General features: G+C 47.6%; 1 protein-coding gene across 1 annotated transcript in view; it reads left to right on the top strand.

Moving 5' to 3' along the window:
• The window catches only part of GNS (glucosamine (N-acetyl)-6-sulfatase), a 32,919-nt gene extending 21,602 nt beyond the window's left edge, over positions 1-11,317 (top strand). The window contains exons 10-14 of the mRNA XM_004582994.3: positions 4,299-4,400; positions 6,177-6,284; positions 7,600-7,710; positions 8,895-9,055; positions 10,780-11,317. Coding sequence (XP_004583051.1) covers positions 4,299-4,400; positions 6,177-6,284; positions 7,600-7,710; positions 8,895-9,055; positions 10,780-10,858 — 561 coding nt within the window. The 3' untranslated portion in view covers positions 10,859-11,317. The remainder of the gene's footprint in view (positions 1-4,298; positions 4,401-6,176; positions 6,285-7,599; positions 7,711-8,894; positions 9,056-10,779) is intronic.
• Positions 11,318-12,250: the final 933 nt, after the last annotated feature.

Here is a 12,250-nt window from a genome sequence, read left to right as displayed (position 1 = left end):
GAGCTTCCTAAGAGCTTTCACTTGATCAGAACATCCTCTAACAAATTGAGAGACTATGCAGTATGGAATAATAGATTTCCGGTCTTAGAAAGTGTGCAAATAGAATTTGTAAGATTTATTTATTTGAAAAAGAAAGGGAGAGACGCAGATCTTCTATGCCCTGGTTCACTTGCTGGAGAACCACAATGGCCAGGGTTGAGGAAAGCTGAAGCTGGGAGTCAGAACTCATCTGAGTCTCCCACATAGGCAGCGGGGGACCAGGAACACCAGCAGAGAGCTGGATTGGCAGCAGAGCAGCTGAGACTCAGTTGGTGCCCCTATGGGAATGCTGGCATTGCAGGCGGTGGCCTTACCTGCTCTACAACCACTCTTGCCCCATAAATGAGTCATTTAGTGTATACTCAGGGGGTGGCACAGTGGTGTATCAGGCTAATAAGCCTCTGTTTGCAGTACTGGCATCCCATATGGGCATTGATTCGTGTCCCAGCTGCTTTACTTCCTAATAAGATGTCTACTTCTGGCTGTGAAAGCAACAAAGGTTGCTTTGTGTCCTTGGGACCCTGCACCCAAGTGGGAGACCCAGAAGAGGCTCCTGGCTCCCAGCTTCAGATTAGCTCTGCTGTGGCTGTTACTGCCATTTGGGAAGCGAACCAGCAGATGGAAAATCTTCTCTGTTCCACCTCCACAAAGTGTGCCTTTCAGATGAAATAAGAAAATTTTATACTAAAACATAATGTGGTGAAAGTTCCATCATTACAGCCACTTGAAACCCGTAATGTTTCAATAGGCATTACCACACTGAGCCATGATGCCCATTGTAATTCTTTGTTGTATAAAAACCAGAGCTAAAAAAAAAATAAAATAAAATAAAAATAAAAAAAATTAAAAAATAAATTAAAAAACCAGAGATAGAAAAAATTCCTCTGAATTCTTCACTCACATTTTAGTGTCCACGAGAGGCCTCCCAACTCCTAACTTAACATGCTTTTTTTTAAGATTTATTTATTTATTTATTTATTAAGATTTTATTGTTATTGGAAAGCCAGATATACAGAGAGGAGAGACAGAGAGGAAGATCTTCCGTCCGATGTTTCCCTACCCAGGAGAGCCGCAATGGGCCGGTACGCACCGATCCGATGCCGGGAACCAGGAACCTCTTCCGGGTCTCCCACGCGGGTGCAGGGTCCCAAGCTTTGGGCCGTCCTCGACTGCTTCCCCAGACCACAAGTGTGGAGCTGGATGGGAAGTGGAGCTGCCGGGATTAGAACCGGCGCCCATATGGGATCCCGGGGCGTTCAAGGCGAGGACTTTAGCCACTAGGCCATGGCGCCGGGCTCTGAATTTATTAATTTTAAAACCAGAGTCACATGGAGAAAGAGATGGAGAGATACAGTTCTTCCATTCACTGGTTCACTCCCTAAATGGTTGTAGTGGCCAAGGCTGTGGCAGGTGAAAGCCAGGAACCAGGAGCTTCTTCTGGGTCTTTCACATGAGTGCAGGGACCCGAGCACTTGGGCCATTTGCAGAGAGCTGAGCTAGATGGGAAGCGGAGCCGCTGGTTCTTGAACCCGTACTCATTTAGGATGCTGATCTCGCAGGGAGTAGCTTAACTTGCTGTGCGACAACACTGACCCCAGAACACTACTTTTGAGATTCCTTACCAGAATCTTAGAATTTACCCAGCGTATTTAAGGAAGATGTGATCATGACATATGTTAATGGCAAAATTGTGCCAAACCTCGGTGACTGGATTTATAGTAGAACTTAGAGATTTTTATCTCTCTGCAGCAAAATGCCATTAGAGAGAGCCTCCCGGGCTTGTTTGGTGGCACAGTAGGGTTGGGCCACCTCCTGCAATGCCAGCACCCCTTATGAGTTTTAAGTCCCGACTGCTCTGCTTCCAGTCCAGCTCCCTTCCTGCTTATGTGGCTGGGAAGGAAGCAGAAGATGGCCCAAGAGTTTGGGCCTCTCGCACCCACATGGAGTGCCCGATGGAGTTCCAGTCCCAGCACGGCCCAGCTCCACCGGGGAGGGCCATTCGGGGAGTGCGTCGGGGTGGAAGATCCCTCCCGCTCTCATCCGCCCTCTGTGACACTGACAAATGTTTAAAGTCTTGAACAGTCCTTTCTGCGTAACTGTTGGCCTTTGTTGCAGCTTGTGCTTAACAGGCCCTCCCTGTTTCACAGCTGTGGAGCTTCTATTTGGTATTTACCATTTCTCTTTTCCTACAAACTGTCCTGGCCATGTTGGTAAGGCATGCAGGATGGACCTTCCTTCGTTTGTGGAGTGAGTGTCACTGAGATCTCCCCTTCAGGGTCTGTGGACACCTTGTCTTGCTCTAATTGGGGAACTCCTGTCCCCTGCTGTCTCTCCTTTCTAACAAGATCACTGCCATGTTCACGCTGAGCCTTGGCAACCAGTATTCCTAGTTGCTCACCTTGCCTGAGACTTGGAACTAGGGACAGTCTCTGACAGTGGCTCCTGTAATAATCTCTGCAGACTTCCCATTTTGTGGATTTTTTTTCTCAGTAACACATGATTGCCTTTCCCATGAGCTGCCTTCACTGAGTGATCACTTCTGACAGCTGTAGGGTTACACCAGTTCACTCTCAGCCAGATATCTATCCTGGTCACCAAGGAAACTACAGGCTAGTGAAGATGCTTGTGTGACTCTCATAGCTCTACAGCTAGCTATAGTAACTCAGAAGCAAGTTTTCTGGAGCTTTTATTTAATCCCTTTGTCTCCCCCTTTTTAAAAATTAATTTGATTGAAAGGCAGATGTACAGAGAGAAGGAGATGGAGAAAAATCTTCGGTCTGCTGATTCACTCCCTAAGTAGCCACAACAGCTAGAGTTGAGTTGATCTGAAACCAGGAGCTTGGAGCCTCTTCCGGGGTCTCCCACGCAAATGCAGGGTCCCAAGGCTTTGGGCCATCCTTGACTGCTTTCCCAGTCCACAGGCAGGGAGCTGTATGGGAAGCCAGGCTGCCGGGATAAGAACCAGCACCCATATGGGATCCCAATGCGGGCAAGGTGAGGACTTTCAACTGCTATGCTACCATGCTGCCAGCTGCCTCACTTCCTATCCAGCTCCTTGTTTGTGGCCTGGGAAAGCAGTGGAGGGTAACTCAAAACCTTGGGATCCTCATGGGAGACCTGGAAGAAGCTGCTGGCTGCTGGCTTTGGATCAGCTCAGCTCTGGCCATTGTGGCCACTTGGAGAATGAACCAAGATCTTTCTCTATAAATCTGATGAAAATAAAAATAAGTCTTCCAATAAAAATGTCTTCCAATAAAAATAAATCTTAAAAAGAAACCAAAGGCTTTGTTAGAATAAGTTGTCCAGTCTTCAAAGCTTGCAAGATTCTTTGAGAAACTGGTTTGTAAATGGCATTCATCTTTTGAGCTTAAAAAAATTTAGGATCTAAACTCAGATTTAGTGAACTGTTCTGGATAATCAAGTTGGAAACTGTTGCCCAGAAATGATCAGCTCAGCATGTTTCTCGTGATTCCTATGATTCAACAGTAATTTCAAAGTAATTTTTAGGGGCTCGGCAGTGTGGCCTAGTGGCTAAGGTCCTCGCCTTGATCCCATATGGCTGCTGGTTCTAATCCCGGCAGCTCCACTTCCTCTCTATCTCTCCTCCTCTCAGTATATCTGACTTTGTAATAAAAATAAATCTTTAAAAAAAAAAAAAGTAATTTTTAAAAAACATCTTGGTCAGGGCACAGCGGGTAAAGCTGCTGTTTGAGGCATCCACATCTAGTATCAGACTCCCTGGGATCAAGTCCTACCTCTGCTTCTGATCCAACTTCCTGCCAGTTCTCCTGGGAGGCAGAAAATGACAGCTCATGTACATGGTTTCTGCCACCCGTGTGGGAGACCAGATGGGAGCTCCTGGCCTGGTTTCTGCCTGGCCCAGCTTTGCCTGTGGTGGACACTTGGGGAATGAACCAGTGGATGGATGGAAAGTTGATCTCTGTCTATCCCTTTCTCTCTGTCACTTGGTCTTTCAAATCTTTTAGAAAAAAAAAAGGAATAATAGTTTACAGTGCAATAAGTGCATATGACACTTCTGAGGGGAATTATTTATAAGCTCCTCCTTTGAAAAAAAAGTTCCTGTATTTAAATACAGGAAATGGTGAGACCCAAGGAAGTATGGGCTGTACAAAATGTCATGGTGAATACTATCTGTTGCGCAGGTTGATGGAAAAGGAGAGTTTTACTTGCTGTAGGTTAGAAAGGAAAATGGGACCAATTGTATTGTAGGTTGATTTTCTTTTTCTCCATTCTCACAGATGCTTGTCGCCAACATTGATTTAGGCCCTACTATTTTGGACATTGCTGGCTATAGCCTGAATAAGACGCAGATGGATGGGATGTCCTTATTGCCCATTTTGGTGAGTACAGACCCCTCAGGCCACGTAGGTGGCAAAACATCACTGCTTCCCAGGGTCTGTGTTGGCAGGATGGTAGAATCGAGCTGGAGCTCTAGGGACTGATCCCAGCTATTCTGATCTGGAATGGGAGCCTCAATCATAGGCCAATTTCCACTCCCTCTAAACTCTTAAAGACACTCAAACCTCACAGATACTTTGCTCTAGCCTCCAGCTTCTGTGGCTCAGAAGTGTGTGTACTTGGGCCTGATAGGACAGCTTCTGAAGTCCCTGTGACCCATGATTTCTGAGGCCCGGAAGTGCAGACCTGTTCAGGTTTCCTTGCAGAAGAGTAGGTTGGGAAACAGGTTGCTATTTCTGACTGCTCTCCCACTGCTCTGGCCTTTAAGGTTACCATTCCTTCCCCTACATGTTTGCCCTGGTTAAAGGTCCTTTACAGCAGAGGACCTCTCTCTCAAGCTCCCCATAAATGCCTGTGGTGCTCCTTAAAATCCAGGCTGCTCCTTTCCTCCACTGGATACTAAGAATTTGCATTTATAACAAGTTCTCCAGGGAGGCTAAATGAGAACTTCTGCTATAAAGCAGCTTCTCCCATTTCACTGTTCATGGGAATTGCTGGAGGATCTGAGCATCTTTGGGTTCCTTAGGGCTGCTGGCGGTCTGAGTTCATTCTTTTCAGACTACTATCTTACCAAACCTGCTCTTAAAATGTTCTAAAACCTTCCTATTCAGTTTTTCCCCCATCTCCCAATCCCGATTCTGCTTTTTGGCTAACTTTAAGAGAGTGAGCTTGTCTGTAAACAGCCAGGACCCGACTCAGGAGTTGGGAGCTCACTGCAATTCTCAGTAGTTGGGTGGCAGGGATGCAACTACTTGGGCCTTCATCATTGCCTTCCAGGGTCTGCATTAACAAGAAGCTGGAAGTTGAACCCAGATGCACCAATAGAGGACACAGGCATCCTAGCTGCTATGCAGCCCTGGTTGTGGAACTTCCCTCTTCAGAGCCCACTGTTCTCCATCACCTGCCGCTGTATCTTGGACAGACATGCAGACTGATGCATAGGGCCTTTTCCTGTTCAGTTTGTCAGCTGACTCTCCAATCTGACTTTGCACTGCTTCCCTACTGGGTTTCAGACAATCACATTGCCATGTTTTCTTCTTCCATCCTATATTCATGTGCTTTTGATCCAAAATCTGCTCTTATTCCGAAATTCTTCCTCCTGCTGCCATTAGTGCACCTGCATTAACTTTCTGGTTTTCAGTGCTGCTGGTGTCCTCCAGCGGTGTGCAGCAGAGTAAACCCGGCCAGCCACTGCACCTCCTTTCCGATCATCCCCAGGTCCTTAGCTCCGTTACAGCCCTTTTACATGCCAGCCCTGCTGTTCTTGTCCTGTTGGGTTGCTCTAAGTATGAGCTAAGAACTGTTCTTACACAGAACATATAAATAGTACTGTTCAACCCAGACTTTGAGTAATTTATGCTGTGACTTTAAGCTTTGTTAGCTAAACAAAGTTAGCTACTTTATCAGTTTCCAAACCCTGAGCTGCTTTCTCAGAGACAGTCTTGAGAAGAAGCTATTAAATGTTCCAAGCGCTTTGTTGTTGCTTGTAAAGACTCTGTAAATACCAGACGTGCTACTCAGCAGCTTTCTTAAGCATCCACTCCAGTCCTTTCCTGAGTTACCAAATGAACAGTCCAATTAGTTTTGATGACAAGTCCCCTCAGGTAAAAGAGTAAGTTTGTCTGCCTCACAGAAGCTGCTTCGGCTTTTCTTTCTAGACAGGGGCCAGTAACTTGACCTGGAGATCAGATGTCCTGGTGGAGTACCAAGGAGAAGGCCGTAACGTCACCGACCCAACGTGTCCCTCCCTAAGTCCTGGAGTATCTGTGAGTAATAGTTTGAATTGGTTTCTATGACTTTTTCATTGAACACAGCACTAATCCTAAAAGTGCTGCGGGGTACCTGTCGTCAGAATGCACACTTGAGATCCTTTCAGCTTACATAACTAGTGCCTGTATCAGCCTGTGTGCCTGCAGTTGTCAAACCCTGTTCCCCTCCATAGCTGTACCATTCTTACGAGTCCATCTGGTGCAGGGATGAGATTCTACCCTTAACCATGCCATCAAGAGTGCCTTGCAGTGCTGGCACCCAGGCAGGTCATGACGGTAGTAACAGCCACCCACGTTGGCCTCACTTTGAGAGTGGGAAATGGGCTTCCACTTGGAGTTGCTTTCATAACATCCAAATGCTGTGAAAGAACCAACTAACAGTACAAGTAACAGCTCTTATGGAAGACATGAAGTAGTAAGTTACAAGTTTGATCTTATCTGATGAAAACACTCATGGGTCGTTGTGGCATACAGGATTAAAGCCCTTCTTTGGATGCTACCATCCCATATGGAAGAGCCCATTTGAGCCCCAGCTACTTTGCTTCCAGCCCAGCCCTCTGCTCATGTGCCGGGAGGCAGTGGATGCTGGCCCGGATGCTTGGGTTCTCGCCACCTCTGTGAAGAGTTCCTGCATTTGGTCTGGCTTAGCCAAGTGCAGCCCAAGCCTTTGTGGGCATCTGAGCAGTGAACCAGTACATAGGTCTCTGCTCTTCAGACAAATGTATCACTATTTTTTAAAGGCGCATTCATAAATAGCTGCAGCCGAGTTGACAGTGCTCATGTTAGCAGTTTTCTGTTTACAGTAACACCAATAGCCCTTTCAGAAGACTCCTGGGGGTAGCGATGATGCCCCTGTGTACTTTTGACATGTGTACTTTATAACTGCTTGTCAGGAGAGCATCGCGCAGGGGTGGCCAGAGTCAGGAGCAAAACCTCACTTCTTTTTTAAGTTTATTGAAAGTTGAGTTACAGAGAAAGAGATGAAGATCTTCCCTCTGCTGGTTCAAATGGCCACAGCAGCTAGCACTGAACCAAGTTGAAGCAAACTTCTTCCAGGTCTCCCAAACACTTGGGCCATCATCTGCTTTTCACAGGCCATCAGCAGGGAGCTGTACCAGGAGTGGAGCAGCCAAGGCCCATATGGATGCCAGTACCTCACAAGCTGGCCTCACCTCCTACGCCACAATACTGTCCCCACACCTGCTTCTGAGAAAGGCTTCCTGGTTTCTGTCCATTCCACTTTGTTGCCCTTGTCAGCAGTAGGTATTAATTGGGTAGAAAGAATGATCTTTCTTTCTGAACACCCCTCCAGCAATGTTTCCCAGACTGTGTGTGTGAAGATGCCTACAACAACACCTATGCCTGCGTGAGGACCATGTCGGCACTGTGGAACCTGCAGTACTGCGAGTTTGATGACCAGGAGGTAAGAGGGGCCTCGGCCTCTGTCCGTTTCTTACTAGTGTTCTGTGGCTGCACTTGGTGGTCTGGAAGTAAGTCCCAAGATGTTCTCATCTGTACTTGACCTCAGGTTCCCTTTAGTTAAGTCAGTTTCTGGAGGTCGTGCCTGCCTCTCCCTAACTGACCTTGAAGGCATCTCTCGTTGCTTCAGCCACCACCCAGACACTTGAAGTGCACACTTTTCAGACTGACACGTGCCTGCTGCGTGACCTTCCCGGTCTGTTCCAGCGCAGGTGACGCATGTCAGCCTGCATGGAGGCGCAGGGCATGCGGGCATTTGCTAGAAAGCTCCCTAGCAGCTAACTTACAGGCAAAGTCTGGTGCTCAACCCAGCACTGTTCGGGAGAGCAGGCAGGGGCCGAGGCTAGGCCGCATCATCGCCCCGGGAAGGTGGATGTGGGGCCAGCATGGGTCGGTGGGCATTGGCTGAAGGCTCCTCATGGGGCCTCTGCTCCCCTGTGGCCTCGTACCGTGGGTCAGCTTGTGTTCACACCTGTCGGATAGCCCTGAAGACCACAGCAGCTGAGTGCTTGTGTCCTCAAAACCAGCTTCCTCCCTGTGCTGTTCACACCTCAGAAGCACTGTGCCTGGCAGGGGAGAGCTTTCCTTAGACTCGCTTCCTGTTCCTCTTTCGCCGTAACATTCACCTGTTTGATAAACTACTTCATAAGTGATAGTCTGAACGCAGCTACTGGAAGTCCCTAACAACAGCATTTACTACCATAATCCTTGCATATCATTTGACCCCAGGTTGGTCAGCATAAAGATAGAAGGAAATGCTGACATGTTAGGCATGTCTAGTGTTAGAAATACATACTGGATCTTTCTTCAGTCAGTGTCACACATCCACAACTACTTTTTAAAGTAAGAAAAGCTAACATTGTCTTAACAGCAGAATCACACACTTATACAAAAAAACCTCAGCCCTCAACTCTAGGCTGTCATGTCAGTGGCCTGACTGCAGACAGCCTGCCATTCGAGGCTCCTGCCTTCCGTGCCCCTGCCCCTGCTGGCTGCCCAGAGGCACCGGGTGTGCAGCAAGCAGCCAAATTGTCTCAAGGTCACAGCGTTTCATCTTCCACCCTCTGTGCAAGTATTTCTTCATACACCCTATATCCTCTTTTCCTTCCATCCTTTGATTTCCTGTAGGTGTTTGTGGAAGTCTATAATCTGACTGCAGACCCCGACCAGATCACTAACATCGCTAAAAGCATTGACCCAGAGCTTTTAGGAAAGATGAACTACCGCTTAATGATGCTGCAGTCCTGCTCTGGGCCAACCTGTCGTACTCCAGGAGTTTTTGACCCTGAGTAAGTTTCATTTTCCTTGACTTGCTAAGTTTGTTGTCTTGAGCGGATATGTTCCTGAGAACTGAGCTGCTTTCGTCATGTCTGCTGTGGGGTGGAAATACGTGTCCGTGGTGCCTCAGCCTGTGGCGTGGGGCAAGCAGCACTGCCTTCCGGGCCAGGCAGTGCTTCGGTGAGAGCCACAGCCCTGCCTCCCACTGCGGCGGGGGCGCTTCCTCTCCTGCACAGGTGTGAGTTGTCTTGAAGTCGCTCGCTTGCGCTGGGGCCTTCTGTAAGTGTTGATACAGTGCTGCCTTGTTCCCTAGAGAGAGCACAGGAACATAGGCCTTCATTTCACTTCTCAGAAATGCCAATGAAAGACACCAACCAGTCTGCTACTCGTCACAGATGCCAGTGTGGGAATGTACGCGGGGAATTACTACCTGCTGAGTTGGGGGTTGTTCCTCCTCATCCTGTAGCTCTTTATTCAGTCAGGGAGGGAGCAAGTGCTCCCATCTGCTGAGCCACTCTCCACAGTCCTAGACTGGCTTGGATGCTCCTAGGGGCCAGTTCTCCCTCAGGGCCAGCAGGAATCCAGTCACTTGTGCTGGTGGCCTGAGCTCTGCAGTGCATACCTGCTCCTCGCCTCTTGAGTGGTAGCGCTCACCAGGACCACTAGGTGTCAGTGTACTGCGCAGTAGAGCGCCTGTTCCGCTCAGATGATACGAAGTTAAACTTTTCACTGGGAAAGGATAATTTCATTTCTGATACTCTAATAGAAGGGGAAGAATGATGTCCTGAAATTGTGGAAGGTAAGGTAATTAGCCATCTGCACTTTAAATCTTCAGTCCGTACTGGAGATGAATGTAGGTAAATGAATAGAGAAACTGGCTTATAGACAGCTTGTTTTACATATGTAAAAAGTATAGGGCGCCAAGGAGATACCGATACCAGTAAACTAACACTGTGTAACAGTACTATAAAGAATGTGTCATATACACTGTGAGGCTGACATCCGGCACAGTGGTTGGGGCATCACGGGCCTGGGTTTGAGTCCGAGGTCTACCCCTAATTCAAGCTTCCTGCTGATCTGCAGCCTGAGGGCAGCAGTGATGACATGGCCTGCCACCCATGCTGCCGATCTGGAGTCAGCTCTAGGCTCCTGGCTCCTGGAAGCACTGAAGGAGTGAACCAGGAGATGAAAAGCACCATCAGGGACACAGATCTCTCAAGTAAATTTTTTAAAATTTCAGTCTCTTAAAGCTCCAACCTCGGACTTCGACTGATTTTGTAATTTCCAGCAGCTACTTGGCTCAGAATGTTTTTATCGAGCCAAATAAAGTTCAATGTCCGTAGCAATTCATTCCACTTTTTAACCATATTACTATTCTCCTGCTGGATCCAAGGCTTGGAGCCACTTGAACTGTGATGTGCGACCAAACAGTCCCTGACCACTCACTGCTAGAACACAGACCTGCTGGGTTAGCATCTGCCCTGTTGCCCTCTGAACATCTAGCACTAAGGGTTAGAAGGATTCAGTCACAGAACTCCCATGCAGCCCAGATAGCCCAAACACTACATTTCAAATTAGAAAACTCAGCTTGGTATAATGGCTTGCCCAAGAGTCACTCTATAAAAAATAATGTAGCCTGGTTTGTTTCCCAAATTTTGTTAACTGTAATTGTGTGGCTCCCATTTGGGAAGTTAACCTAGTTAGTGGCACAGCTGGTTTGTTCTTCCTTTCCCAGGTACAGGTTTGACCCTCGTCTCATGTTCAGCCATCACGGCAGCATCAGAACTAGAAGGTTTTCAAAACATCTTCTGTAGCGACTGCAGCCAGCCTCTGCCGTGGGATCCCGCACCCTTCTCTCTGGAGTGACTGTAGTAGACGTCTAACTAGTCGACACCATGCCTGGAAGAGTTTCTGAACTGCCTTTGTTTCAAGTCCTGTTGGAAAAAGCAACCTATCAGCTGACTTCCTTGTGTAACCTGTGAAACTGTGAACTCTGCCCACCGTCGGAGGCGGCGCTGCCCACCCTCTTCCCTTGGCTGACAGACGCTCCTGGGGCTTTGTTCTCACCGTATCCTTTCTGTACTGGGACCTCAGTTCTTGAGTGTTCCCCATGTGGTCAGAGTCTGAATTTGTAAATCCATTCAGATAAATGGCAATACTTAAGGGGAGGGTTGGGAAGGAAGTTTTTGTAACATAGCTGGACCCAAAGCCAAAAGATCTGTATAACATTTCATATTGAGCACCTCACTATAAAAGTCCCTAACATTACATGGCTTGGACAGTAACCGTGAGAGCAGAAGCATCAGGACACTCTCCCATGGTTTTGATAAGCAGATTCTGCAGCAGATCCATCACAGTGTGACAATGTCATCAACTCCAGTCCGCCAAGCCTTGTTCGTTGCAGTCGCTTGGTTTTGGGTTGGCTTTTCTGGTTTTGTTTGTGGTGGGGAGAGAGGAAAGTGTACAGTCTTTCTGGACTAAGCTGGAAGCGGCAGTGTGTATAGTAGAAGCTCTTGGAGGTGACCGTCTCCTACTCACTTAGCAGCTGCTAACCACATGGAATGCCAGTTAACGCGAGTAGTACTGAGGCGAAGCCCTCTTCTCCCGGGGCTTTCCTCACTGAAATCTGAAAAATAAAGTGGCTTAGGTGTATTTATTGGAAGAATCACTGCCAAAGGTTGGCAGTATAGCTAGGCTTGGGTTGACAGGTGGGAAGGGCTGTACTTGGAAAGAGGGAAGGAAGCGCCAGCCAGAGGCCCTCAGCGTCCGGCTGGTGCGCTCAGGCATTCTGCCCACGTTTTGTTGTCACTCAGTTCACTTGTTCTAAGACGAAAGAAAGTCTTAGGCAGTGGTTAGTTATTTGAACTTTGCATAAACTGTTTGCCCCAAGGAGATTGTTTTGATTAGGATCTTAGTGACTATTCCTCCTGTCAAATATATCTGTTTAGGTTCCCCTGTTCTTTAAAACATCTTCATTTTTGCTGGCTTGAAGGCCACTTTAATTTCTACTGTTTGCTTCACAAGAGGGGTGATTGGTGGTGGGATAGCAGAGGTAGCTAGGGATGCAGTTCGCAACCTGTTCAACCCAGGCAGGAAGTCACCGTAGCTTTATCTCTGATTTTCTGTCAAGCTTTAAGCACTTTGTAAGACAAGGCCATAGTAACTATCAGAATTTTAGACAGCCATGTTGGGTTACTAGCCATTGA

The sequence above is a fragment of the Ochotona princeps genome, chromosome 15 (assembly GCF_030435755.1).
Source record: "Ochotona princeps isolate mOchPri1 chromosome 15, mOchPri1.hap1, whole genome shotgun sequence".
In the NCBI taxonomy this organism is placed as follows: domain Eukaryota; kingdom Metazoa; phylum Chordata; class Mammalia; order Lagomorpha; family Ochotonidae; genus Ochotona; species Ochotona princeps.
Note: the sequence above shows the minus strand (reverse complement) of the source record. Positions and strands in the feature narration are given on the sequence as shown.